We start from the raw sequence: 27,466 nt of genomic DNA on the forward strand, positions 1-27,466 counted from the left end.
AGGAACCACAGGGGCACCGCAATGAAAAATAGAGAAAAAAGAAAGTTGTTTCCGAAGGACCGTCATAGTACGGACAGGTAAATACGCCGATGGGGTCCCACTGCAATTGGTACCTACGTCAGCCAACGGTGGAGGTTTTGTTTAAAAAAGAAAAAAAGAAAAACCCTGTGCGATAAAATCATTGAGAAAGGGAAGTTTTCTTTTTCTGTTGAGCGAGACTTATTTTTATGATATATCTCAGTGCTTTAAGACAATTAACAATCGGAGTAGCGTAATAGTCCGTCGTGAAAAAGAAGAAACGTGGACAAGAAACAGAGAGGGGTTAACTCTTGGCTGTTTGGACGCGTGGCTGCTCTGCGTAAGTCGGGGCTGAGGAATTGTTTGTAAAGGTGGTAGAGAAAAGAGAGGATAAAAAAGACGCGAGGCGGGAACATGGATCGCATTTGGTAGTTTCGTGTGTTGATCCCAGCGTACGGAGTACCACGTAGAATATGGCTTGTATGGATCTTCGCCTGTGCCTGGACTAGTAGTCCACGCTAGGGCGAACCGATTGAATGAAAGGTGTGTGGGGTTGTATTTTGGCGCTTGATCATTGCTTGCTATTGTTGGTTGTATCGAGATCTGTTCCGCCCAACCAAGTATTAGGCCTTCTACATTTTGCAAACCATGGTTCTCTCTTTGTTGTATATCACGTACCACATTACAAAGGAAGGAGCTTTTTGGATATATGAGTATAAGTAATGTACCTATTAATTAAGTTTCGCTGCGAAATCGGATTTTGATTTGCAACAAGTTTAGATCAATCTATGCTGTCATAACCTACCGGCCCGGAGATTTTTAGACGATGCGCGGCAAATCCATTGAACATGGGCAGGGGGTCTGGCGTCTGGTGGGGGGTTGCTGTGAGACCTCACTGTGAACGCTGTTTTTTTTTTCTGGCTGCACCTGACCCCGCCTCAGCGGCAATCCGAACTCAGCCGCCCAAAGCCCCTCCCCCTTCGCCGATCCAAAAAGACGAAAGCTGACTTGAAGTGCACTGGATCTCTATGCTTTCCGAGTGAACCGAGATGCCATCTGATTTTCATATCAGGCAAGTTTGATTGCTGGTCTGATCATTCCTGCACCTTGTATTGCTAGGTAAAGCCAAAAAGAAAGTTGGATATTCCCTGTCACTTCATCCCGGGTCCACCAACGTCGCTGTAAGTGCTAATTGCAGGATGCAAAAATGCTACGTTGGGGTTGGGGCGGGACCGCTCATTATTTATTCATTTTTTTCTTGCGTGACCTATAGATGACGGCATGTTTCATGGTGTGCAGTTGGGAATTTCTGCCAAAGTGGAGTTTTGCCAACATCATGGAAAAGGGGATGGCTGGTCGGGAATGTTCTTGAAACCGACCTCAACTTTTTTTTTACGTCCATTTACAGTAAACCGTACTGCAAACGCATGAATCTGGGCCATGCTTTGTTGACAAGACTAAGCCATCGGGTCCAAGTCTTGGCTTGGAGGATACCTGATTTTGGTTGGTGACCGGCTTCCGGCATGTCTGCTCAGCCACCTCTAATAGGAGCCAGTCACAACGGCTCGTCTGCTGCCTACTGTACGGTCGAGAACCTAGGTAGATTGCAAAAGCGGAGGCAACACTCGATTGTGCATACCCTGACGGGCGAATCAGTAGCTATACATAGAAATGTGCGGCTCATAAGGGAGTTTGGGATGAGAAGGCCATGTGCCTTGGCCCGTCGCGTGCGTCCGCGGGAATGACTGGGGTGTTTTGGATTAGCATTTGTGTCCCCCACCACTCTTCCCCTCTCCACCTGAAAGGGCTGAGGTTTTTGGCGAGGTGATAATAATGATGCATGTGTTTCGTAGACAGGTTGGCGGGTTGTCGACGAGGGGTGGGCTTGGAGCAGGAAAAAAAATCCCGACAAAAGTCTGACATCCTTTTTTCCATCCCATAGTGGACCTCTCGCATGAGAACCAAGGCTGGTTCCCTGTTCAAGTTGATTTTGGGCTAGGTTGGCAAGGGAGTATATACTCTCTCGGGTAACCACACAGAAAGGATAACTGGTCGAATGCTTGCATTGCGAGTGTGCAAGCTTTCACCTCTTTAGGCCTGACCGTCCGATAGAGAGCAACAAAGCCAGCCCAGCCAACCGCTACCAAGCGAAAGGGGGAGGTAGTCAGGTTAGACATCCAAAAGCCAGCGCCTTGCCCTTTTTTAAACATGGCGTCGACTGTTATCGTCTCGAGAGCTCCGGCTCCCGTAGAGCTCGATTCGGACAGCACCGGGGCGACGGTGCCCATTCTAGGAGCACGCGGCGATGAGCCGTACTATTTTGGACTGCCGCCGCCGCCCATCTCCAGCGAGGGCAGTGGGCGTGGGCGACTGGCGAGGGTGTCTATGCCGCCATCAATGCCAGGGAACAGCGCGCGGGAGGATGCGGCACGACGAGGCGTCTTTATGTACACCTACCTCGCCCACGCTGAGCCGCAGGCAGCAGATGAGGTTGTTGCCGATCCGAGAAGCGATGTCAATGGTGGCGGCAGAAGCAGCAACAGCATCAACAACGGCCAGAGAACCAGCCGCCGCATCAGCTCCCGCAATGACGCTATCGAGGCGACTACTGCTGCAGCCGCGAGGCTAAACCCGCCCTACCAGAGCCACGACAGGTCCCAGGTCTCTAAAGATCTTTCGACAGACGCCCGGAGACGTGCCGAGCCCAATGTCAGTAGGCCGCCGCCGCCGCTGCAGAGTCGCTCGGTCAACATTCCTTTGAATGGTTCAGAGGTGTAAGTTGCGTTTTTTCTTGATTCCTTTTATTTTCTTTTACGTTCTTTCATCTTTCCGTTCTTTCTTCTTTAGATTTATTGGCTTCCTTCGGATCTTTATCTCACTGTGTTCCTTCCGTATGTGATCAACATCGAAATGTCGATGCTCGTTTCAGGAAGGAACCCAAGCAGCGCACACACCGCCTCCTGGTCCCAGCGAGAAAAAAACACCACCACACATAGAAATGACCACCACCATCTAGAAAAGACCCAGAAAACCACCAATGCAGCAAGCGCAGTTGAATGGCCAGCTCGGCACGCTGAATTCGTTACCACCTTTCGAGACCACCCTTCCAGAAGTTTTAACTCCGGTAGCCCCATTTCTCCATACCACTTTCGAGTTTCGGCTCCTAAATTCCCATTAAACATCCGCTTACCCGTTCGCCAAGGTGCCAACTGAACGATCTCAATCTGTTTTTTTTTTTTTTTTTTCACTAATCCACTATTCTCCTTTGGCACGTTTTTTGACTTCGTATCCGCCCTTTGCTTATGAGAAGTCTGGGAAAAAAATCACCTCCACAATGCTCGACGCCCGTTGAGATGCACCCCATAACTAAGATACATTGGGTCAAATTTCCGTTGGCCAAGTCGACCACAGAAAACAGAAAGTAAAGTTACCTTGTTCACTGCACGGCCTGAGTGGACGACTGGTGCTTCTGTGGATTGCCAATGGAGCTTATCATCGGCGCTGGAAATCAATACAAGCCAAGCCAAGCGAGAGCTAAGCACATCAATAATTGCTCTCAGGTTCGCGTACAACCTGCCAGTGCGGGCACGCTGTCGGTCAAGGGCCTGCCTAATTTCCAAGTCCCTCAAAAGGAAGAAGCAAAGAAACGGTCCGTGGACATGATGCAACCATCAGTTTGGGATGATTCCCTTCACTCTCAAGTTGACTAGATTTTGATGGTGTCTTTGCGCCACCCTTCCCGAATGCGGCTAGAGTCGTGTGCCTGCAGCTCCCTAGTCCCTCGCATCACCCCTTCGAAATTGGTCCCTGGCAACCCGCAGCGACTACCGCTAGCCAATCCTACACGTCGGATGGTGAGGCGGTACGATGAAAGTAGGGTTGACCGTTGCTGTTTCTTTGTGTGTGCGTGGGTGTTTTTGTTGTGATTCTCGAGTGAGAATCCCTCTCCCGTCATGAGGCTTGGCAGCCACGGGTATGGAGAGGATTTCTCTTGCGTGTTAAGATTAACGAGATTAAGACCGCCCGGGCGTTGGCGCAGCTCACCTTTGTACCTATGGATGCCTCAAGTCTGGGACCGAAAAAGAGACAATGGAGTACGCCGAGCTTTCTGTCTTGCGCCTCGGGATCCATGTCTTACCTACTCCATGTCAAGACACGAGCTTGGTCTACATTCTTTTTCTTCTTTTGGTTCTTCCATTTTCTTTTTCGCATGTACTTTTCATACTATTTCTTGCCATCCATATTCCTAGACGAGTGTCTCTAAACATTGGCTTTTATTCTTTTAACATCATACTTAATAGCCAGCCTTCTTTTCACACCAGTCCCAGATACGAATTCTTGGTTCTGAAGGATCTCGCACTTGATAGAAGCTGGTGACTAAGATCGAGAAAACTAAACCACTAGAATCAGGCCAAGGCCCGCCGCTCACCAGAGGCACTTCTCAGCCTCAGCCTCACTACCGTCAGCAAACACCGACAAGAATGACGCTCTGCTTCTAAGGCCCCCGCCACGATCTCTTCGACCGCAAACTGAATTGCCACCGACGCGCAGTTCCACGATGGCGGGTTCGGCGGCCATGATCCAAACAGGACAATCTGGTCCATATCCTCGGGATCAGTTTGCTTCGGGTGGACCTTATCCACAGGCTATGCCTTACCAGAAGCAGTCACGGGAGGAGTTCATGATGAAGACGGATCGATCTTATGCACGGGCCAGAACTCAGCGCCAGCCCGAAAATTATTACGATCAGCGCCAGCAGACTTTCCCTCACCACTATCAGGAGCATAACCGCCCTAATACTCAATACGAACATCGCCCAAACCAGCATCATGCTCCTCCAAAATCACCCAACTTCGCACCCCAAACTAATCATCACCAGCAAGGCCCGCCGAGTCCAGGTCGCCAACAAAATTCTCCGTATCAGCCGCATCAGTACCGCTCTCCACACCAGCAACCTCAGGTTCAGCGACTACCAGCGCAAAGACCGCCTGGTTCCGAGAATCAACAGACACAGCACTATTCTGACCCGCCGAGGCCAGTCGTGGAGACCCGTGCCATGACGGACCGTTTTCCAGAAGGCCCGCCGAGGCCGGTGGCGTACAACTTTCCCCGGCGTCTCTCTAGCGCAAACACTGCGTCGTCAGCGACTGCAGGGGTTTCTCACGATAGTTTTCAGTCGCGTATGCGCAACCCAAGCTGGGCAAGTCAAACTTCGACAGAATCTTTCCATTCGTCACTTGCGAACCCGCCTCCCATCAACCGAACAGGCCATTTTCCTCGACAGCAAATGAAGCCAGGAGAGCTGTTTGCTGCCCTTCCGGGCGAGGTCCTCGAGATGATTCTCGACAACCTCAAGCAGCAGCACCTGGAGCCCGGGTCTGCTAGTTGTGCGACTTGCTGGATGAGAGATGTCTGCGCAGTGGCAATGAGCGGGAGGAAGTGGCTCAAATTTGCCAGGAATGCTCTGTAAGTGTTTGCTGTTGACAGCTCATTTGGAGATTGTAAACTTGGAAACGACTGGGTCATGGACGACTAACAATTACTTGACGCAGCTATGAGGATATCCAGCTTAATGGAGCCGACTCTGCTGGTCACAAAAAGAAGTACAAGGGTGTTACCGGCACACGTCTGGTTCTCCTGCGACGATCACTGCGCGCGAACCCAGTTCTCGCAGGCACCGTGCGATCCCTGAAGGTTCCGGCGCCGTCACAGCAGCAGTCTGTCGAAGAGTACCACAACCTGATAGCGACCGTAATCATGGCATGTCCCAACCTGGAACGGGTCAGGGGCTTTTATCCGACCTACAACCACTCATTTACTCGATTCTTCCAAGCAATGTCATCGAGGCAAAGACTCAAGGAGATGAATTGGATTGTGCAGGCGTCGCCGTTTCAGAGACAGCAGAGAGTGCGGAAGGCACCCGATGACCAGCTCGGGAGGAACCTTATCACTCCTGGTGACCTGCAGCCTCAGCAGACGCTCGCATGGCTCGACAACCATGCCAACTGGCGCTATCTCACCAACTTGACAATTCATTGCATTCCCGGCGCTACACTGACACCATCAACTCTGTTGATTAACACGATAGATCGACTTCCATCGCTGCAGACATTGTACCTATCCGGGCTGCCGCATAACGCTTTCGGCGACAACGAGCTTCTATCATTGCCACCCTTGAAGAAACTGTCCCTGTTCAACCTCCCGGGCATCACATCTACCGGATTATCGTCGTTTGCAACCTGTTGGAATAGCCGAAGTCTCAGGTCGCTATCGTTGGTTCATTGCGACATCCAGTGGATACCAGCCATGGCTCGCATGTTTTCTAACCTATCTTCCCTCGAAAACTTTGCGTTCGTTCAGTCATACCCGCCCATGCTACCATCGGACGAGGTCATCTGGCTCTTCCCCTACCTGGCCTCATCATCCCTGAAAAAGCTTCACTGGGACATACCTTCGGCGAAAGAGAACGCGAGCGCTGCGGACTTCATTTTCTCACGCAGCATCCAGGCCAACGGATTCCCAGCTCTTCGACGCCTGCGAGCCCCCGCCGACCCTGAAGGGCTGTTCCAGTCTGCATGCCGCCCACAGGAGAGATACGATCTGCCGAGCGATAGGTTCAAAAACAACAAATTTGGTGGCCGACCAGCGTTGCATCATAAGCGAACTGGAAGTCAGGGTAGCACGGCCAGCTCACAAAACTCGACGGAATCCGCAAAGTCTAAGAAGGGCTTCCTGTCGCCAATCAGCCCACAGACTCCTGTAGGATCCACTACATCATCGAGCGAGCAACCACTATGTACCGATCTACACCAGGCGCGTCTTGCTGCGCAGGCGCGACAGGAGGCGGCGCGGTTGGCTCCTCGATTCCTTGTGAACGTAGTGGATGATGACGGATCGATAGCAGATCGATTTGGGCTCGCGGGATACATGGGTGACATCACATCCAAAATCAAGTATCATCTGCTGCCGGACGATGGTACTATTGACGAGAAGGGCGGCCTTGTCGATGTTGTCGATCTTCTAGTCGACGGCGGAGAAGATCTCACGGGCAATAGCACACTCGCGACTGCCAAGGGGATCGCCAACGGTGAAGGCGGCAATCAGGGGCCCGCAACTCTCACCAAAAAAGACAAGGCAAAGGAGAAGATCGAGGAACCTAGTAGGCTCAAGGAGGGTTGTCAGGGAAGGTGGAACTACGGTGCTGTCACAGAAAAGAAGGACAAGGAGAGGTGGTCGCACACTGAGAGAGGCCGTTGGAGAGGGGTTGTCTTGTCTTGATAATTAAGACTTCCCAGAGGAGAGGATAACGATATCATGAACATCTGCATTCTTTTGCAAGCTCCTTTGTTTTTGTCTTTTTCTTTCTTTTGTGCGATGGAACATACCTGAGAAACGAGAAACATTGGTATTGCCAATGGCTTACGGGGTCAAATGTAAGATTAAGTTAGGAAGAGGTTTGATTGGGACAAGGCGCCGGAAATAATGTACAACACAAGGCTTAAAATAACAAAATGACCAACTGAGGAAATTCGAGTCAAAGATGATTGGTATTGCACTGGATGGGCTTCGATTATGCTGGACCGACTTTCGGCCGAGCCGGTGGAACACGCGGCTCTCGGCGGCAAGGATCCATCTGGATTTGTTTTCCAGGGGTCTTCCGATCGACGTCATCCACTTGTGCTTTTCTTTTGGGGCTAGGCGAGCAAAACCTTGCCTGCCCCAGGGCCAAAAAGCACCTAGACGTTAATTCCAATTTCATACCCCAATACATTACAGCTCAATAGCGAGACACAATTGTTTCGATACACAACAACGATTACGATTATGCAAAAGACCTTAATCACTGCACAGAGGCGCCCAGAGCAGCTGGTCCAGCTGTGCGCGGTCTGCGCACGAGGCGCCAGCGGCGCGTCGACGACGGCACGACGCTACGCGACGCAATCAGCACGCCGATACCAAACTTTGAGCCAGGCAGCATCGGTAGCGCCGAGGACCCCGATTCGCGCATGTAGGCCGAGCAGCACGATTTTGAGGGGCTTCTCGAGCACGGCCGCCGGCAGGACCGAGACATCCGGAGCGGCGACAAACGACACCAAAAAAGAGCAGCCGCCGCGGTCCAGCGAGCCCGACTACTACGCCCTCTTCCCACAGACGCTGCCTTCGGGCCCCCCTCCCTCCGGACCCTTTGCCATCGATACGCGGGCCCTCCGCCGCGAGTACCTGCAGCTGCAGGCGGCGGTGCACCCAGACTTTCACCACGCTGCGGGCGGCAGCTCCGAGACGGACAATTCGGCAAATAGCAGCAGTAATTCCGCACACTCACCTGCGAGACGGCGCGCCGAGGCGGCGTCGAGCCACATCAACGCTGCGTACAAGACGTTATCGTCGCCGCTGCTGCGGGCGCAGTACCTCCTGGATCGGCAGCACGGGCTGGATCTGGCGGGCGACGAGGCGGCAAGCCTGGCGGCGCCCGACCCGGAGCTGCTGGGCGAGGTCATGATGGTGCGCGAGGAGGTGGATGAGGCAGAGGTCGAGGCGGATTTGGAGGGACCGCGGCAGGAGAACGAGGAGAGGATCAGGGAGTGCGAGGAGGGTTTGGGTAGGGCGTTTGCGGAGGGAAGGGTCGATGAGGCGGTAGCGCTCACGGTCAGGCTCAAGTACTGGCTCAACGTCAGGGAGACGATTGATAATTGGGAGCCCGGGAGGCCGGCTGTCTTGCAGCATTGATGAGAGACAGTTGACATTGGTTCCAGGTTTTGATCCTAGCCCCATCTAGATTGTGCTGGTCAGAAACAGTAAGAGTTGGTGAAATTAGATTGTCACGATCATGGCAGTCACGACAGGAACCTTTGGGTTAAACATTTCCAAGCTCGATTTGATTGATCTTCAGCATCAACTCCTCATCCTCCCCTCTGGTTGAAAAACGATTCCCGTCGACGACAGGGCAGTATGTACAGGTGAACTTAAAAGTTCATGTTGCCATAATCAAGTCTCAACAAGATGAATCCCTTCTCCTCCTATCAAAAAGTTATCAGTTCGTGTTGCAGAGCAGCTTGCCCACTACTATTCTTTCCGTTCTGATTTCCTCCCAATCCCCTATTCTTCCTCCACTACACTTCGCCCTATTGCACCACCACTGCTTCAAGCAGTGAAGCGCTTGGCGTTCTTGGCGTTCTTCTTGTTCTTCTTGTCCTTCTTCTTGTCGTCGCCGGCTTCGTCGTCGGCGTCGGCGGCCTTGACGTCGGCGGCAGCAGGCGCAGCAGCAGGGGTGGTAGCAGGGGCGGTGGCATTGCCGGCAGCAGCACCACCAGTTCCAGCAATCTGCATAGCGATACAACCACCAAAGGGACCGGCCTTGTTCTCGTTGGCGATCTTGACGAGGCATACATTCTTCTGGCCGGCCATCTCACCGGTGCACTTGACTCCGGCGGGGATGGCAAAGGACATGGGGTGGTCGGTGTTGACGTTGGACGCGCGCTTGACCAGGCCGCGAGCCTCAAGGGCGTCGAGCGAGCGCTCCCAGATCTCGCCGAGGAAGGAACGCTTGCCCTTCTTGGGAGGCTTGATGTTGCCGTTGGTGCCCGGAACCTGGGTCGTGACCTCGAGCATCATGCCCTCGGAGAACTTGCCGGTGCCGGTGGGGTCCAGAACAGCCTTGATAGGGCCAGCGCCATCTGTGAAAGCAGAGTTAGCAAGTCTGACTCTTGCCAGCTAGACGGGTTTCAAATCCGAATTGCCCCTGGGAAATAGGTCATGTCTTACCAGTCGTCACAATGTGATACGTTCCGGAGAGGGTGCCACCGTTGGCGGAAACCTGAGGAAGAGTGTCGCCGGACTGGGCCATGGCCAACGAAAGCATCTCGGGGGTGTTCTCGCCGTTGCCCTTAGTCTTGCCAAGCCCGTCCGACATGATGTTGGTGCCCGCTTGCTTCTTGCTGAAGACCGTGGTGTCCTTCTCCGTCACACTGTTGCGTCCGGGGCCGGGGACGACGCCACCGAGGATACCGAGGGCGGTACCGTTGCCACCCTGGTCACCGGTGACGACGGCGACCTTGCCATGAGCAGCCACGAGCGGGCTGGCGGCCAGAGCGAGCATGAGAGCCTTGGAGAACATCTTGAAGTGTTTGGTTGTAAAAAGGGGGAAGGGAGAAAAAAAAAGAGTTATAAAATTGGGTTGACACCTGGTACAACTTTGGAAAGACTGTAATTAAAGAGTTGATCAAGAGTTGGCTCGAATCAATCGGCCTATGAGAAGAAGATATGAGCAAAGAGAAAGGTGAGGAGAGACGAGGCTGAAGATGCTTGGGATGATGATCAAAAGTAGAATTGCCAAGAGATGGGGGGAACAAAGCACCATTATATAGAGGTTTCTGGCCGGTGATGCCCTCACAGGCTCACGGGCCTCGGTGCACTTCGGCATGCCTCCTCCGTGACATCTCGGGCATTCCTGACCCAGAAATCTCCTCGTACCCCCTGGATCGCATATTTTGCCATCACAACTTCTCCACATGACAGGTTTGGGTCTCCGGATCGGGCTCAAAGTGGCTAAGCTCCAATCCAAACATAGACTCAAAGGACGTGAACAAAAACAAAAGGAGTAAAAGGAGTTAGCGACAATGCTATGGGGTCGCAGTTGACGACATCGTCGACACTTGACGACTTGACTACCGCTTAATTTCGCCAGAAACGATACAGTCCCTTGGCATGAAACGTTGCTCGGCCAGGGCGAGACGCTCTCCAGCGAGGCATTCCACCCTTGGTGGAGATCGAAGATGGCCGCTATCAATATATTTGCCAAGCCCATGCCGGGTAACGATCCTCCGATCGACTCCACAATGGACGGAGAAAGAATTGCTTGATTTGATTTGGCAAAGCCCTAAAGTCTTGGCCTGAGAGCTATGGGCAACCGGCGTGGCTCCCAGTTGAACGTCGGGCTGATAATTACATCTGCAATCACATTTGACGTGCAAAGGTTTCTCTAACTTTGCGCCATTAGGGAGATACTGTCCAAGATATCGTGCGTCATATGTCAACTATACTATGGGATTGGTAACGGCCACGGCCGCGAACTAAGGCAGCCATCCCATGTCGATTGGTCTGGAAATCACGCTCCCTGACAACCGAACAAAACGGGGATCAACGTGGCTAAGGAGGCATTCGCGCAAAGATCGATATGATATGGCCAGCTGAAGACGTTTATCCTGTCGTGAATTCGTTTCGTTGCCCGGCCACTCAGAACACTGGAAGTACAGTTCATGACTGGTTCTTTTTTCAATATTGCGGTGTGCTTGGTCCACCACCCTTTTGTCGACAGGTGACACAAGTTTCATGATCTTCAACATGGTGATAGAAAAATAGATACCCATGAATTGAACGCGCTGCATGCCAAAAGTAGCTTAGGGCGAAAAAGGGGCAGGAAGAAGCGAGAGGAACCCGTTGTAGTGGGAATAGGGTGACGTGCAGGGAACAGGCCTGAAGTGCGGCACTCTAGGGCTGTTGACTCGCCAAGACGATCACCGACCGACCCGCGGAACCGCATTCTGCAGTACTACCTGAGCCGACAATTGAAAAGGGGGTCCAAATCGCCGTCAATACTACTTCGGTAAGCCCCCAGGGGCGCAGTATTGAAAACCCTCAGGAATTCGCCTGGTTTCAAGCTTGGCATTCACGGGGGTAAAAGCTTAGTCGCATGGTGTTGCCTGATCGACTTTTCGATACTAGGTTAACCGCGAAATGTAAAAAGCTTATAAATTGGTAATCTTTGCAATTGAAATTTTTATTTGACAATCGTGAGCTGGACATCATGTGGACAGGAGGCTATTCCTCGATTTGCGTGGCGACAAGGAGCCACTTTCACTTTGCCTCTGTTGATAGTTTGACACGGTAGATCGCCGATAGAGTTGAACTCATGCCTACCATTCAAAGACCAAATAATAGGTGATGATTTGTTAATCGTATTGGCATTTAAAATGCGAACAGATGAAAAGACCAAGGCATATGCGCCCGCGTATATACTCAAGGTATATTCATGCTCGGCACACTTGTGTAGAAGGCGAGCCCGACATCAAAGTATGTAAATTGCGTACAAAATTTTGCAGTTTTGGGTAAATGAGGTGCAACTAACTCATCGAATTGTGGCCTACGCAGTCCAGCAAGGAATGGGAAATCATCGGAAGCCAATAATTCGCACATTATTTCGAGGCCGAACGCGAGTGAATCGAACCTCGAATTCACGGATATAAATGCCGCTAATTTAGAGAAATTTGCCGAATTTGGACGTTGTCAGGAGGCTGCGATGCATTGGTGACAAGTTGGTGAAACCATAGGAAAAGTGGGTGTTTGGTTTGGTGTGGTGTCACTGGTGTGTCCTACTAATTATGAGGTCAAGTAGTGAAGGATGTTTGTTTGTATACCTGGGTAAGGACCAGGCCTGCGTAGTCGGTTCTTATAATTAACGCCGCGACGGGTAATCAATTGTTAGTGCTGAATCACGTGGCTAAATGCCTCTAGTTCTCGTCTAGCCTACTCCCTGTTTGGATGGCTGCGGGAGCTTGGCCCCTAATTACCCCACCAAGCCAGCCAAGGTACTCGCCGCTCTGGCGGAGCTATACCCCCGACGCGGTGCCCCGCTACCAGCAGTCGCGATTAACTGACTACACACTTGGTTAAACCACAACTACGTCAGGCCATCACCATTGCCGCCTACCTCATCATCCACTTCAATTTCCCCTCCCGGACTTTGCACTCTACTCGCAGCGCTTTTCGACGCGATACGGATTTGTGGAGTTAATCCAAATCCTAATACGGTCGGGCGAACTTTCCATGTGGCCCGCCGAGTCTGGCCGTTGAGCCGAATCCCCCCTTGCTACCACATCACGTCCACACCATGGCCTCCGACTCGATAAAGGCCGCATTAGAGCAGGCGTCTCAGAGCAATGATGCAGCTGCCGCTTTGGAGAAGCTGCTTGTTGACTTCAAATCACTCTCGTCCCCCGCCACCGCTACTGCAGACCTCAAGCGGGTGATTGACGCCGTCCTTAACGCCCAGCTGGGAGTCGTGAGCACCCTCCCCATCCTGTCGGCGTTTGTCAATGCGGTCCGACAGCTCGAGAATGACGACCTGTGGATCGAGGTCGGCAACTATGCTCTGCAGCGTATTGGAGAAAACACACAGACCGCGTCGAGCTTCCTGGAGCAGTCCAATGCACTCCGGGAGCTCATCGCCACCGCCCACGAGCACAACGAGGACTGGACCGACGCCGCCAAGACCCTCGCCGAGATCCCGCTAGATAGCAGTCAGCGTCGCGCCACAGAAGAAGAGATGGTCCGCGTGTGGATTCGCATTGTGCGCAACTACCTCGAGGCCGATGACAGCACCACCGCCGGCTCGTACCTGAACAAGGTCAAGAACGTCATATTCAAGGTCCAGGACCGCGATCTCAACCTACACTTCCGTCTCTCTCAGGCCCGTATCAACGACTCTCAGCGCGAGTTCCTGGCCGCCAGCCACGCATACCATGAGATCAGCCTCAGCCCCCAAATCGCCGAGGAGGAGCGCCTGCACACCCTGAGCATGGCCATCAAGTGCGCCGTCCTGGCGCCGGCAGGCCCGCTTCGCAGCCGTGCCCTCGGTCGCCTGTACAGGGATGAGCGCTCCGCCGGGCAGGAGGAGTACGGCATACTGGAAAAGATGTTCCTCGACCGGCTGCTCTCCCCCGGCGAGGTCGACAAGTTTGCGCAAGGCCTCTCGCCCCACCAGCTCGCGACGACGGCCGACGGCTCGACGGTGCTCGCCAAGGCCGTCGTCGAGCACAACCTGCTGGGCGCAAGCAGACTCTATGATAACATTGGCTTTGACGAGCTTGGTGAGCTCTTGGGACTGGATGGCGCCAAGGCCGAGGAGACCACTGCGCGCATGATCGAGCAAGGACGCTTGGTTGGCCGCATCGACCAGGTCGACAGGGTCATCTGGTTTGAGAGTGGCGAGGCGTCCGGTGTTAAGGGTAGCGGACGTGCCAAGGTCGTGGTGGGCAAGGAGATACGGCGTTGGGACGCCAATGTCCAGGACCTTGCTGAGGAGGTCGAGCACGTCACGAGTCTCCTGCAGAAGGAGTACCCTGTAAGTTTGACAAGGATGTTTTCTTCTGGAGAATTAAGCCTCATGTGCTCGAAATCGATACTAACAATTTGTTGAACTATGCAGGATTTTGTTGCGGCCAACTTGGTAGTCTGAGATATGCATGCGACACAAGTAGCTCGGCGTTTTTAGAGTTATCACTTTAGAAGGGCATGACTGATTTCACTTCTCAAAAGATCTACGCTGGGTCCTATGACGAGATTGATTAAAACGTATGCTTGTTTTGGTATCCAAAAAGAAAAAGAAATCTGTTAAAAAGAAGCGCCTCTCACGCCGACAACCCCGGGCCCATACTGTTTATCCTGCGCCGAATTCCTGTTGCTCCAAAGCCCCAACGCTCTATCCGATAAATTTTTAATCAAGATCCGCCCCCCTCACAACAACATAACCCTGTCGTAACTTGGAAGAGTCGCCTATCTCCTCCTCAAAAACTGTGCCGTCGCCCTTGAAAGCCTTGACTCCAGGTCTTGGTCGGCTCGACGTTAAGGGGCGATTCTTCACCTCCATCTCCTCCTCGCACAAAATATCCACCAGCCGCGCGGCGATCATCTTACCCATGAGGTTGTAGCCGTCCGCCGTGAGGTGGATGTGGTCGTCCCAATACTTGTCTCGCTCCTCCTGTGATAAGGACCAGTACGGGACGGCTGCGTGGTGGTCGTGGACGTAGCTGCTCTCAGGGGTCTTAGCAGTTTTCGTTTATTTTTTTGTTGAAGGGGGGGGGGGGGGGGGGGGGGGTGAACTAATAACAGAAACCAAAAAGGGGGTATATGAACATATGAACATGAACGTACATGCTACCGCCCTGCGCCTTGCGTATCATGTCGTTCAGCTTGTCCCTCATTTCGTCGGCGCGGCTTCGCACACCGACCTCGGGCACGGTCAGGACGAGTACTTTGCTCCCATGGCTAAGGGCCAGGTCCCAGCAGCGTCTTAGGTTGTCATAAATTGTTTCTGGAGAGTATTGACGGGCGAGGTCACTTGAGCAGCAGTGGAGTTGAGGCTGTGTGTTAGCTTTTTCCTTTTGGTCAGGGGATAGACAAGGCATGACACCAAACAAACAGGCAGATGATGCGTTTTCTCGAGTCGCATATTCTAGCAGATTTTTTTTTGTTTATAAACTTTTTCAAGTGGATATAATACTTACTTGGTTCCACCAAGGATTATGGTCCAGTCGTACTTGGGTTGTTTCGGCCCAACTGTGACAGATTCTCAGTCTCGATACGTTGTGATTTTTCTTGGCGCCAACTTTTGATGTATAACAACAACCACGCAATATAGCTAGGTAGGCAGGTAGCCAATAGCAACATATAGTGATACATGTCCAGAACGAGTATTATACATGCAAGAGCAGAGCCGGGGCAAATCCCAGAGTTTGCAAATTTTCGCGTTACAAGGAACAGGAAAAACAAAAAATATATCGCAGCTTACAGTGGTTGACACAGCGGCTCAAAAAGAAGCCTGTCAGGTCGCCTGGCCTCCCATCCTCTGTCGTCTCGATTTCGAGCTCAGGCCGGGCGACCTTGAGGTCCTGCACCAGCCTCTCATCGTAAGGATGCGATGCCAGACCCGAGCGGCTGTATCCCGATGTGAGCGAGTCGCCGAAACAGAGGATGCGGAGCTTGTTGGATTTGGGCATGGCTGTCTTGGACAAGTTCGTTTTACGATAGATGGGGTCGGCAGTTGTTGGTGGACCTTGATGATATTTGAGAAAAGGTATGGTTAAGGAATGTACTGTATTGAGCGTGTTAGGACTCCCCTGGTTTGTCAAAGGCTTTGAGGTTGGTTGGGTGTGGGTTTCGACAGTTGCCCGGGGTGCGGCGCCTGGTGGGGTGAAGGTGAAAATGTGCGCCTTGGCGTGCAGGAAAATACACTTGAACCTCTTTTGGACCAATGGACGATGCTCAGTTGGCAGAAGCGCGCAGGTGAAGCCATTGTTGGTAAGTGGGGTTAGCCCCCCCAGATCGTCCACTGCTGACGTGGGGGAACATCGGTGTTTGCAAAAATGAACGCCGGAACAGAGTGAAGGATTTCTTTCAGCAGGTAACACATCTTGACAAGAATCTCAAGCTCTGCATATGTTCATCTAATTTATAATAACATTCTCGATCAACTTTGGTCTCATTCCCAAGGTATTATCAGATACATTAATTAGTACGTACCTCTCCATAGATATGGTTCATTCTCGCCACTGTTCACTTTGATTCTCTTCATAATCTGGGGTTTGTGGGGGTCATTATCACGTTGATGCGATAATTATTCCACAAATGCTTCATGGTCGGCCGACCCAGACCCGACAGCGAAAAAGACCAGTGGAGCCGTTTGCTATGGGTTGCCCAGCAATCGCAGCACGGCGTATTACCGCTTGTTACATCGGAATCCACCCGATCGTAATTAGCTTGCTCGCTATTCGATAGCCCGAAGAGCCTTTAATTCTCTGTCTCCCCAACTTCCCCAAACTTTTCTGTCCGTAGTATTACCTGAGAAGTCGTGTTTGTAATACTTACTCTACCTGCGCAAAAATGGCCAAAGTATTTGACGCCGAGGAAGGTAAGTTTGAAAGCTTGTTTTTTTTTTTTAATCTGTTTTCTTTTTCCACCTAGTGGCGTAAGGTACCTAAGGTAAATTCTGCAGCGGAGAATTGCCAACCGTCGGTTCCCTTCTGCCGGGTCCTCAGGTTACTTTTTTTCAACTTGGGGTCCGACTTCGGCCTCGCGGACGATCTGGCAAACGTCTGTTGTTCCCGTCTTTTGTATGGATAATAATATCACTTGGCGCATTCCAACCAAGATTGGGCTGCGAACACGTAAAACTTGCAACCGCTTCCCTTTTTGTCGTTGCACTTATTTCTGCTCTTCAGTGTCCTTTGGCTAATTTTGTCACTACTCCTCTTTTGCCCCTACTTCTGTGGATTATCAGTGGCGAAACACAACACACCCGAAAGCTGCTGGGTAATCTTGTATGGAGACGTCTACGATGTCACCGACTTTGTGCCCTCCCACCCGGGTGGCTCTAGAATCATCCTCCAGCTGGCCGGTCGAGATGCCACGGAGGAGTACGACCCCGTCCACCCGCCGGGTACGCTAGAGGAAAACCTCAAACCGGAGGCGAAGCTGGGTACCGTCGATCCCGCAAGCTTAGAACGGCTGCGCAAGGCCAACCAGGCCCAAGCGGCGGCCAATGTTACCGGACGCACCAACGAGGGGAGTTCTGGAAACGCCGAAGAGAAGAAGCAAGCTCCACCCCCTCTGGAGACCTTGTTCAACCTCGACGAGATTGAAGAGGTCGCCAAGCAGCAGGTTTCTCGCAAGTGCTGGGCATACTACTGGTCTGCCGGCGACGACCAGATCTCCAAGGTGCTCAACGGCCGTGTCTACCGTGACATCTTGCTGAGACCAAGGGTATTCGTTGACTGCACCTCTTGCGATCTATCAACCACCATGCTAGGCAACAAGGTCGGCACACCATTGTATGTGTCACCCGCCGCCATGGCTCGCCTGGCCCACCCGGACGGAGAGCACGGAATTGCCAAGGGAATTTCCTCATTTGGCGGTCTGCAAATCGTCAGCAACAATGCCAGCCAAACACCCGAGCAGATTGTTGAGGGTGCGGCTCCCGGCCAAGTCTTTGGTTGGCAGTTGTACGTGCAGAACGACAGGAACAAGAACTACGCGATGCTGAAGCGCATCCATGCGCTGCGCGACCACTACAAGTTTATCGTCCTCACCCTCGACGCCCCCGTGCCCGGCAAGCGGGAGCTCGACGAAAAGCAGCAGTTTTTGGAATCCGGCATGACCATGTCCGCCGCGTCCGCGGGCGGTGCGCCAAAGCATCCCGCCGGTGGCGGCGTCGGCCAGCAGCTGTTCTGGGGCACGGCTGCCGACCTGACCTGGACCACGACCCTCCCCTGGCTGGCAGAGCACACGGATCTCCCGATAGTGTTGAAGGGAATCCAGACGCACGAGGATGCATACCTGGCCGCACAATACGCCGCCAAGTACGGCACCGTCAAGGCCATCATCCTGTCCAACCACGGCGGTCGTGCTCTCGACACTGCCCCGCCGGCCGTCCACACCCTGTTGGAGATTCGCAAGTACTGCCCCGAGGTGTTTGACCAGATCGAGGTCTGGGTCGACGGCGGCATCAAGCGTGGCACGGACGTCATTAAGGCTCTGTGCCTGGGTGCAAAGGCCGTAGGTGTTGGTCGTGCTGCGTTGTACGGCCTGGGTGCAGGTGGTTGGAAGGGTGTGGAGAGGACGTTTGAGAGTGAGTTCTCGGTCAAGCGAAATGCCTTGCGGCTTTTTTTCTCTCATTTAAACCTACAGCGTTACTGACAAGAGAATTTCTGCAGTTCTCAACGGCGAAATGGCCACCTGTATGAAGCTTTTGGGAGCAAAGACTGTGGCGGACCTTGGTCCCCACTTTGTAAGTTTTCGTTGTGCCATGTTCCCATGGTACCGTCAAGCCGCTTCAAGCTTTCTCTAGACTCTAACATACATCCAATCATTCTAGGTGAACTATCGGAAGGTTGAACGTGACATATATGACGGCCCATCTGGTCTGGACTCAAAGTCCTGGGCAAAAGCCAAGATCTAACGAGAACAAGACAACCCGATTACTATACTGAATATATAAACTGGCCGGATACTGTGGGATTACTCAACTAAGCCTGAAACAACAAGATTTATGGAATACACCTAAAGGAAATTCGATCTACCCTTGCGATTCTAGAACCGTGATAGACTGGTCAGCATCAATGTTGCGAATGTTCAAAATAGCAAGCAGCCTGAAAGTCTGACAAGCAAGAAGTGGTAAGTAACATGGAAGCAGTGGCCGTTCCATGCACTAATAACCAATTACATGGCTGCTGACTAGGTCCCCCCCCTTTTATTGCTCCACGAGGTATCCGTTACCCAGAACTTTTGGCAGAGGCGACCCATAGTCTTACTATTGGCTTGGTAAAGGATGGCCTGTGCAGGGTTCAAGTGACAGTGCTACTACTGGGTAGAAGAAAAAAATTGTAATGGAAACACAGGACCCTGGCTGCATTTCTCCACAAAGGGAAGTAGAGCACGTGCCTGAAAATCCACCACTTGAAAGGATTCATTGCACGATCTGCAAATTTGACAAGATTCTATCCGCTGGCTGGATTCTTGCTCGAGCTTGGGAAGCGCTGCCTTTGGTGGATAACATTCCGTGGGTCGCCATGGTAAGGCTGCCAAGCCTGACAGAAATGCCGGCGTCGAAATCCGAGTAGGGTCCAGGTTATCCTTGGTATCAACAAGAATCTGCTTAGTTGACCGTGGCTTTGACGGGTGATAGTGTGGATGGAATGCGGTACCATGAGCACAGTGAGAATGTGGGAATGCTGCGAGCAGACTAAGATGGAGAGATGGAGAGGCTTCTTGCAGGCAGAGAAGAGGAAGGAGGGTATAAATCTGCGATGGCGACTGCTCAGTCGGGGTTGATCAAGCTCTGGACAAACAGATTCAGAGCAACAACAGCATAGCGAGAGACCCTTTCATCAGTCTTAACACTACAGCCGAGCCATCATTATCTTGAGAATTTCAGCCGAAAACAGCCTCGTCAAATCTTACATCCCACAACCCCTTTGATAGACCCTTTCACAACCCCTAACTTCCTATTTCTTTCTTTCTTTCTTTTTTCTTCTTCTCTCCTTCAGGGGCAACATCAAGATGCTTGTCCTAAAGCAGATCCTATTCCTCCTCTTGCCACTGGTCTCGCAGCTGGCGACCGCGTATCCAATCTCCGCGCAGGACCAATCCGTCACCGCCCGAGACCTTGTGCGTCATGATGCGGCAAGTGCCGACGACCACCACCACCACCTTCAGCGGCGCGCAGAGCCGAAATCCCGATGGTCGTCCAGTTCTTCGTCCGGCCAATCAAGTAGCGATGGGGAGGGGAGTCAAAAGACCGAGGCCAGCAAGATCCTGAATGACCACATGGCCATTGGCTTTGATGCCGCATCCCTTATGGATACACCAACGAGCCCGCCGCCCAACCCAAACAGGCCCCCGAATCTGAACAAGCCCCTGCCCCAGATCCCAGGGGGGCAGGCTTCGTCGTCAGGCAATCCTGACGGCATCGTCAGCAGCAGCGGCGGTGGCGGCGTTACAGTCAAGCCAAAAAAATCGATGAGTTTCTTTCCCAAGCTGAGCTCGAAAAAGTCACAGTCAAACGTCATGGCGTCACAGTCTAGATCTAGCAAGAGGCCGACTATAGGCAAGCCCATGTTGGCCCACAGTTCAAACGGATTCGCTGCAGCCGACGCTAAGGAACCTGTTGCCAAAACCAAGTCCCAGCAAAACCTGCGCAAGTCCGCAAGCAAGCAGTCGCTGAGGCAGGGCTCTGCTAGTGATGGCAAAGGCAAAAAGTCCTGATGTGGGTTCCTCTAGGGCCGGTTCTTGAGTAACACCATAATTAATTGGCAAAACACGTTGTCAATCTTTCGTGTTCGGGACTGCAGGCGTGGGGAGACGACTATGTTTCGCGAGCCGTGAACGCAAAAGCCCCTTAGTCATGTTTTGGCCGGGCAATATTGCTGGCGGGAAAATTTTTCTTTACGCTTGGGAGACAAGGCTGCCGATGAAGATAGGAGGTATTGTTTGTTTGTTTGCTTGCTCATTGATGCTTTCTGGAAATAATGGGCTTCCGGACGGAGTTTCTTGAGCTACGTAACCTACATGGCGTTTAGGGTTTCGTTACAAGTCGGGAGTTTGAACAATATATTCGGTTCACGGCCAATTTGATTTCGTGTTTATTCGGATAGTTAGATGGTACTAACACGGAATGGGAATCACAAAAGAGATATGAAACCGAAGACGACGCTTGCTTTACATGACTTTTTTTTTATTTTTTATTTTTTTTTATCTTTTTAGTCATTTAGGGCTGGTGCATCAACACTTCGTAACAGGATCCGGCCTTCGCAAAGGTAGCGCAAGTTTACTGTATGAAAGCCACCAAAGACGTTCCGAGTCCAGGCCGAGCCATTCAGAATCGACATCGGGGTAGCTGTTATTTTGGTTCAATAGGGCGAGGGCGAATCGAACGTCGAGTCGACAGTGCAAATAAGAAAACCCACCAATTCACGTCATGGCTGCGTTGGTCAAACCAAGAAACATGAGACGCTGATTGGTCGCGAGGCGAGTTGGCGCTTGTCATAAGTCCAAAAGAGGTATCCAGATCGAGGATAAACCAAGTGTAAAAAGACCAACCCAAGACAATAGACAATTCTTGGAAAAAGAATAAGGTATGTTAGCAAAGAGAGCTGAAAATCATCGTGCCATGTGCCTGTAGGGAGATTTACCTGTGTACTTGTGTAGCAATTTATTCAACAAGAATTTTACTCTAGCGAATCCTCTGCCTTGTCGTCGTGGGACACGCCGACCAGGCGCCAGCTATGTTACATCCACTATACGCCCTATACGCCCACCCGGCAAGGCCGGTAACGAACCTCGCAGGGGTGTCCAAAAAACGGCCAAGCTAGTGCGATGAATAATTGATCTCGAAAAGCTTGGCGGCGGCGGCGACTGTGTGAGTGATGTTTGTGACAGAGATCCGCAGGCCTACCCCCAGAAAGATGTGAGGGGACAACAAAAAGACGGGATAGGTTTCTATACAGTACGTGGCTGGATGGATAGAAAGACTGAAACTGTAGACAAATTTGAATCAAACAACCGGATTGACAAGGTGCGATGACGATAGTGTCGGCCCTCGTCTCTTCTTGGATCGGATGCAACTATGCCACATGCCTTGTGTCGTCCAAATCTTTACAGGTTCCGCACGCCACACCTTTGGGGCAGAAAAATATAGGACAAACCGCAAAGTAAGGAGGTACCTGCTAGCAAAGAGACTTTTAAAAGCAACCCGGGCTTTCCGCATTTAAAATCAACTGTTCCTGCCCTTGTTTTGCCAACTACAGTACGAAGTACAACAGACAACCCCAGGAGAAGCAAAAAAAAAAAAAAAAAGACAAATGCAGGCACCAAGTAACTACATTCGAGGCTCCACTCACACGAACCCCGCAGGCCCCGTGGCGCGCATGACAGGATTATCTTAGACTTGTTCAGCTTGGATGGGATGGGGTAATGGGGCCGAAATGCGATGGGCCGTTCCATCCCATGGACTTCATGTGCTTCTTTGCCTTCTTCATCATAATCATCATAATCACGGTATGTTTCTCTGGATGATCAGGATCTTCCCCGTTTCCCCCTCAATTAATACCCCCATGTTATTGCTTGATACTACCTCAGGATGAGACCACCAGAGAAATGACAAGACAGGCTTCATAAGGAGGACAAGCCCGGCAAGCCAGTTCCAACATGGGTGAGGGGAAAGCGTACAAAACTACACGGGATTGGTCAGTTTCGATTGCACATTGCTGCTTGCGACCTTGAGACAATTGCGTTTGGTCAGGCTACAGTACTTTTCGTACGTTAGTAATTTCATGTTCTCGGTCCTTTCTTTTCTCGGTTTCTTTGATCTGTTGACTCGTCGCGCGGATCTCTTACTATATAGAGGGTAGTCGCGGCTTCTTGAATATCTGGAACCCTTTTTTTTTCTTCTCAACAAGTCAGTTAGATCCCCATTTTTTTTCGCCTTCGATTTTTCTCATGTCTCCGTCTTCTTTTCTTTCTCCTATGTACCGTACCCAGTTCAGGTTGCTTCGTGTGACCTGTTGCAGTCAAAACCCCCCGCCTCCTGTCAAGCCTTTGCCGGGCTCCGCCATAATCCGGGATGTCCCCGTACATATGTACCACAATAAACTCTCCCATGCCTTCCTGATCGATCTTTGGCCCGTCAGCAAGTAACAAAAGAAGGGTGTGAAGCTGGAGGTCAGCATTGGCGCTCATTTCGATAGAGTTCCGCACAGTCTGGGGAAGAGATTTCTTGGCGAGATTTGGCGAACCTAGAAGGAATTACGGAGTAAAGAAAATCAAACGCTAAAAAAAATTCATATGGTCGCCAGCCATTTTGATTGGTGGGTGGCAAAGGTTCAGGCAAAGAAGCCGTTTTGTGGACTTGCGCAACTAGGAACTTCAGTAGAAACGCGACAGAAGCACTAGAGAAACAAACGGCCTTGCAGCTCCTAAACCTTGCCAGAAATGATTAATTAGCTATACCCTTACCTTGCAGGTTTTGTGCAGCTGTACGTTTTGTTTTTGTTTCTTTTTTTGTACCGCCCAACGACCCCGACTCCGACGTTTGCCATAAAACAGGGCTTACCGCGGATGTTCCAATACAGATCCCGGCAAGGGTTAGCTAAACCAACTCATTCATTCCCTGGCCTTGACGTCGGTTTTTCTAGTAAATGCTACTCGAACCCTCCACTCGCCTTGCCTATTGCACACAAAGGGCCGAGGCACATCCAGCCTTCTGGCCCCCGGCCCATGTGGAGATCGACGAAAAGATGCCTCCACCGAAATGATTTTTTCCCCTTCTCGACGTGTTGGCCTTCTTTTCGCGAGCTCCAAGACCAAGAATAAAAAACAAGCAAGCCTCCCACCCCACACTATCCTTTCCCTTTCCCATGAACCTATCCCCCAGATCCACTTCACTGCTTCTCCAGGGTTTGACTTCCCCTGTGATCACCAATTACTACCATTATAATTTGTCTATTTGGGCGCGTATCGCCAAAGGAGCCCCCCTCCCCTTTGCCCCCCCGGAAATGCCAGGTGTGGCCCATGTGCCTCTCTAGAACTCTCTCGCTCCCGCATTGCTCTTAATACTCCATCAGGGTCCTCCCTCAGTTGAACAAAAGAGCTCTCTTCTGATTTCCTCTTCTCTTGCTCCCCTTGCATGTTCCCCAGGGCTTGGCGTACTTGAACCTCCGCATCCAGTTTTGAGGACAAACAGGTCTGCGCCAAACGTACAAAACAAGTCCCCGACGAAGTCAAAGAGGAAAAAAGAGAAACAGACAACACAGCAGACATGTCAGACAAGGACATTGCGCGCGAGGGCATCGTTGCCCATGAAAACACCAGCGGCAAGCCCAGAAAGCGCGGGTGCATCGGCCACTGCGGACGCTTCTGGTGGGTCTACCTGATAGCTTTGATTGTTATCATTGTTATTGTGGTCCCCGTTGTGTAAGTCTTTTTTCTTATTCTTTTTCGTTTTTTTTTTTTTTTTTTTTTTTTTTTTTTTTTTTTTTGTGGTTGAGAAGGTGTTGAGCATTCGCCGAGGTGTAGCTCGGATACTGCGGGTGGTTGAAACCGTCTCTCATGGAAATTTCATGACCGCATAGTCGCTTGATATCATCAGACGACAAGGAACGGGAGGGGGTGCAGCCTGGAGGTTTTACCGCACAAAGGGTCTAGAAATCATCACAACTAACGGAACCGTCTCCCAAAAATAGAATCCTCGTGGCCGTGCCCAAGATCGCGCAGGACAAGATCAACGCTGCCGAGCTCGACGTGCGCGACATCAAGGCGCTCGACACGCAGACGCAAAACTTCACCATGACCATTGACAGCGGCATCCGGACCGACGGCAAGGTGCACGCCAAGGTCGCGCCGTTCGAGGGCGTCATGTACCTCGAGGACTGGGCGCCTCAGAGGCCGTTTGCCAAAATCCAGTTCCCCGAGACCTCGAGCGCCGCGTCCCAGGACGTCAGCGTGAAGCAGTTTGTCAACATTGAAGACATGGAGGCCTTTACCGTCTTCAACACGTGGCTGCTGCTGAACAACACCCTGAGGGTCACCATCAAGGGCGACACCTCCGTGCGCGTTGACGGCATCGCCCGCGACTACCCCGTTGTCTTCAAGAAGACGACCACCATGCCCGGTCTGAACCTGTTCAAGGGCACCAGTGTTAGCGACCCCAAGATCATCACCGGGAACCACACTGAAGACAACGGCGCAAACTTCCAGGGAACTGTTACGATTCCCAACCAGTCCCACGTGACTTTCGAAGTGGTAAGTCATCCTTTTGTGTATTTTCGAATCGGGTTTAGCCGACGTTAAGACACAATCTCGTCTCATATAAATGCCCCCAAAAACAAGTGAATGTCGGCATGCGCAGAAGCAATTCCGAGAACCTGTTGTTTTCCTCTTTTTACAAATTGCTGACTTGACCACCACTATCCAGGGTAACGCGACCTTCTTTAACTACCTGGGCGACCAGGACGTGGGCGAGGTGTACATCAACAATATGACCATCAGGCCCGGCGACAACGTGTTTCCCATGACGGCCAAGGTCAGCAACGAGGCCGTCGTGGCGGCCATGACCAAGAGGCCGGCCTGCGAGACCGGCAAGCTCACCTTTGGCCTGCGCGGAAAGAAGGTGGTGAACCACGGCCAGCCCCTGCCCTACTTTGCCGACTCGCTCGCCAGCGCCAACCAGACCGTCGAAATCGACATCTCCCAGGCCCTCGGCTTCAAGATCCCCTGCTCCCAGACATCATAGCTGGGTTATATAGGCAGAAAAATGAATAATACTGTTTTTCTTTTATTAACAGCAGGCGGTGGCAGCGTCTTGGGCGGCTCAATCGAGAAGGATGTTTTCTTTCTCCATCATGTCTCTTCTCTCTTTCCGTTTCCCCCACTCATCCACTTCATCCCTTGCGCGATACCCTTGCCTGAATGTAGGCAGTGATGCCTCATCGGAGTATCTTGTTTTTGACTGTATATGATTTTTCCGGCATCGCTCGGGCAGCATGCAAATGATTGCAACTGGCATTACTCTTAATAATACTTTTTTTTGCATTACAAGCCATCTCCTGGTGTCCAAAATCCCAATGTAGCCGTGTGGCTTGACTTGACTCGCTCGTAACGTCGCGAATATGCTTGGTGAATGTTGTCGTGCCGAAGTCGACACATCGAACAAGGTGTCGTGCCGGTGAAGCCCTGCGTTTGATCATGCCTAGTGCAGAGTATCAGGGCCCCGTCAAGCCGATTGTTGAGCATAGTGTTGGAGACATTGATGAGCTTTGAATAGCAGCCTCCCGAGAGCGGCTCGTATAAACCATGATGATCCCTCCTATCCGAAACCGGGAACATGCCAGAGCGGCGAGCTTCTCGTGCATGACTTATTTCCCAGTCAGATCGTGAGCTCTAGGCTTGTCAAACCCGGTGTCGATCACCACCATCACTCCATGGGGCCAACCCTATAATCACTGCGCAGAGGCAGGGACAAACTCGACAGGCTCCCTCCGGCCACTCGCCCTCTCCGCCTCCCTTTGCTTCTGCACCTTCTCCTGCGCCTCCCGTAGCCCACCACGGAAAGCCCACTGCGGGAACGCCGTTGGGTCCCAGAGGTTAGGCGGGAGGATGGTAATGTACTGATCGGCCATGGAGTTACCGCCACCCGTCGCCGCGGCGGCCGCCGCCCCACCAGCCTTGGCAGTCTCCGCGGCTGCCATGGGATCCTCCAGCCCGACAAACCCCATTAGCTTGTCCATCAGGGCCGGGTTGCGCATGGCCGCCGACTGCGCAAGGCGCGCGTTGAAGTGCGTGCCCTTTTTGCGCTTCAAGTCGAGGAACGTCTCAAACTTGGCTGTCAGCGCCGGCAGGCTTCGCGGCGGGGAGCCGGGCGGGGATGGCGGCACGTCCAGGTTCGGCACCGGAGGGAGGGTCAGGTCCCGAAGCAGTGCGCGGTTGGCCGAGTATGGAGATGCGGGATGGGACGGCGGCACGGACGGTTCGGGTGTGGCGTCGACCTCCATTGCGGCCAGATCTTGGCCGTTCGTGGGAAGGCTGGGGCCCAGCACCGGCGCATCTTGTAGGGCCTCTGGTGGTGGCAGTTGAGGCCCCGGGGCAGGAGCAGAGGTGTCCTCCGCTTGGGGCGTTTTCGTGTTGGAGTTTGACTCTATTCCCTGCGTTAGTCTAGAAGGTACAAGAGAAGAATAAAGTAGGGACCCCAATGGGCTTCCCAGCTGACGAATTCTCTGACAGACCTTGGGCGTTTTTGCTTTCCGTACTTGGGGTAGGCTTGTCCCCAGGTGCAGTTATCTGATTCAAAGTGATCAGTATATGGCTGGTTTGACGAGCGACGTGGAATGCTCTTGAAAGTGCACTCACTGAGACGTTGGGCTGTTCGTCTTGGATTTCTTCATCTTCGTCACTGCTCGCATACCCGACCAGGGCAGCCATGGTGTTGTGCTATCTAATGCCAAGTAGACAATCCGAGGCTTAATACAGAGTAAGATGCCAGGTTAATATTATTAAATAGAGACACAGGATGGTTGAATTACCTGCCTAGGTATGATAGAGTAGTCGCGTCTTTGCAGCAGGTGAGAAGGAAGGAGATCACGTGCATGATTCACTGTCTGCCTCATTGGAGGTTGCTCAAGGGCCG

At 52.1% G+C, this 27,466-nt stretch overlaps 9 protein-coding genes across 9 annotated transcripts; 6 read left to right on the plus strand and 3 right to left on the minus strand.

Moving 5' to 3' along the window:
• Window positions 1–1,556: 1,556 nt before the first annotated feature.
• On the plus strand, window positions 1,557–7,567 carry MGG_17471 (uncharacterized protein). The gene is made up of 3 exons (XM_003718697.1): window positions 1,557–2,792; window positions 4,423–5,484; window positions 5,571–7,567. Exons 1-3 carry the CDS (start codon window positions 2,227–2,229, stop codon window positions 7,294–7,296), a joined length of 3,354 nt encoding a protein of 1,117 aa, XP_003718745.1. The 5' UTR covers window positions 1,557–2,226; the 3' UTR covers window positions 7,297–7,567.
• A 140-nt stretch (window positions 7,568–7,707) lies between these two features.
• MGG_14699 (DnaJ domain-containing protein) lies at window positions 7,708–11,168 on the plus strand. The gene has a single exon (XM_003718698.1). It carries the CDS (start codon window positions 7,843–7,845, stop codon window positions 8,743–8,745), a length of 903 nt encoding a protein of 300 aa, XP_003718746.1. The 5' UTR covers window positions 7,708–7,842; the 3' UTR covers window positions 8,746–11,168.
• Window positions 11,169–12,592: 1,424 nt separating this feature from the next.
• On the plus strand, window positions 12,593–14,908 carry MGG_00336 (COP9 signalosome complex subunit 4). Its single transcript, XM_003718699.1, has 2 exons — window positions 12,593–14,137; window positions 14,222–14,908. The coding sequence occupies exons 1-2, from the start codon at window positions 12,905–12,907 to the stop codon at window positions 14,249–14,251; spliced, it is 1,263 nt and encodes a 420-aa protein (XP_003718747.1). The 5' UTR covers window positions 12,593–12,904; the 3' UTR covers window positions 14,252–14,908.
• MGG_11596 (uncharacterized protein) lies at window positions 14,339–16,047 on the minus strand. Its single transcript, XM_003718700.1, has 4 exons — window positions 15,584–16,047; window positions 15,300–15,351; window positions 14,947–15,132; window positions 14,339–14,822 (listed from the first exon to the last, which is right to left on the minus strand). Exons 1-4 carry the CDS (start codon window positions 15,789–15,791, stop codon window positions 14,510–14,512), a joined length of 759 nt encoding a protein of 252 aa, XP_003718748.1. The 5' UTR covers window positions 15,792–16,047; the 3' UTR covers window positions 14,339–14,509.
• A 540-nt stretch (window positions 16,048–16,587) lies between these two features.
• On the plus strand, window positions 16,588–18,934 carry MGG_17472 (uncharacterized protein). The gene is made up of 4 exons (XM_003718701.1): window positions 16,588–16,702; window positions 17,072–18,418; window positions 18,504–18,577; window positions 18,665–18,934. Exons 1-4 carry the CDS (start codon window positions 16,675–16,677, stop codon window positions 18,746–18,748), a joined length of 1,533 nt encoding a protein of 510 aa, XP_003718749.1. The 5' UTR covers window positions 16,588–16,674; the 3' UTR covers window positions 18,749–18,934.
• Window positions 18,863–20,993, plus strand: MGG_17473 (uncharacterized protein). Its single transcript, XM_003718702.1, has 2 exons — window positions 18,863–18,963; window positions 19,028–20,993. The coding sequence occupies exon 2, from the start codon at window positions 19,849–19,851 to the stop codon at window positions 20,551–20,553; it is 705 nt and encodes a 234-aa protein (XP_003718750.1). The 5' UTR covers window positions 18,863–18,963; window positions 19,028–19,848; the 3' UTR covers window positions 20,554–20,993.
• Window positions 20,994–22,291: 1,298 nt separating this feature from the next.
• MGG_17474 (uncharacterized protein) lies at window positions 22,292–23,067 on the minus strand. The gene is made up of 3 exons (XM_003718703.1): window positions 22,824–23,067; window positions 22,684–22,733; window positions 22,292–22,597 (listed from the first exon to the last, which is right to left on the minus strand). The coding sequence occupies exons 1-3, from the start codon at window positions 23,023–23,025 to the stop codon at window positions 22,520–22,522; spliced, it is 330 nt and encodes a 109-aa protein (XP_003718751.1). The 5' UTR covers window positions 23,026–23,067; the 3' UTR covers window positions 22,292–22,519.
• MGG_00333 (uncharacterized protein) lies at window positions 22,710–25,882 on the plus strand. The gene is made up of 3 exons (XM_003718704.1): window positions 22,710–24,258; window positions 24,528–25,086; window positions 25,259–25,882. Exons 1-3 carry the CDS (start codon window positions 24,104–24,106, stop codon window positions 25,574–25,576), a joined length of 1,032 nt encoding a protein of 343 aa, XP_003718752.1. The 5' UTR covers window positions 22,710–24,103; the 3' UTR covers window positions 25,577–25,882.
• On the minus strand, window positions 23,233–27,436 carry MGG_00332 (uncharacterized protein). The gene is made up of 3 exons (XM_003718705.1): window positions 27,190–27,436; window positions 27,066–27,120; window positions 23,233–26,977 (listed from the first exon to the last, which is right to left on the minus strand). Exons 1-3 carry the CDS (start codon window positions 27,259–27,261, stop codon window positions 26,283–26,285), a joined length of 822 nt encoding a protein of 273 aa, XP_003718753.1. The 5' UTR covers window positions 27,262–27,436; the 3' UTR covers window positions 23,233–26,282.
• Between the last annotated feature and the right edge of the window lie 30 nt (window positions 27,437–27,466).

This window comes from Pyricularia oryzae, chromosome 5 (assembly GCF_000002495.2).
Source record: "Pyricularia oryzae 70-15 chromosome 5, whole genome shotgun sequence".
NCBI lineage: Eukaryota > Fungi > Ascomycota > Sordariomycetes > Magnaporthales > Pyriculariaceae > Pyricularia > Pyricularia oryzae.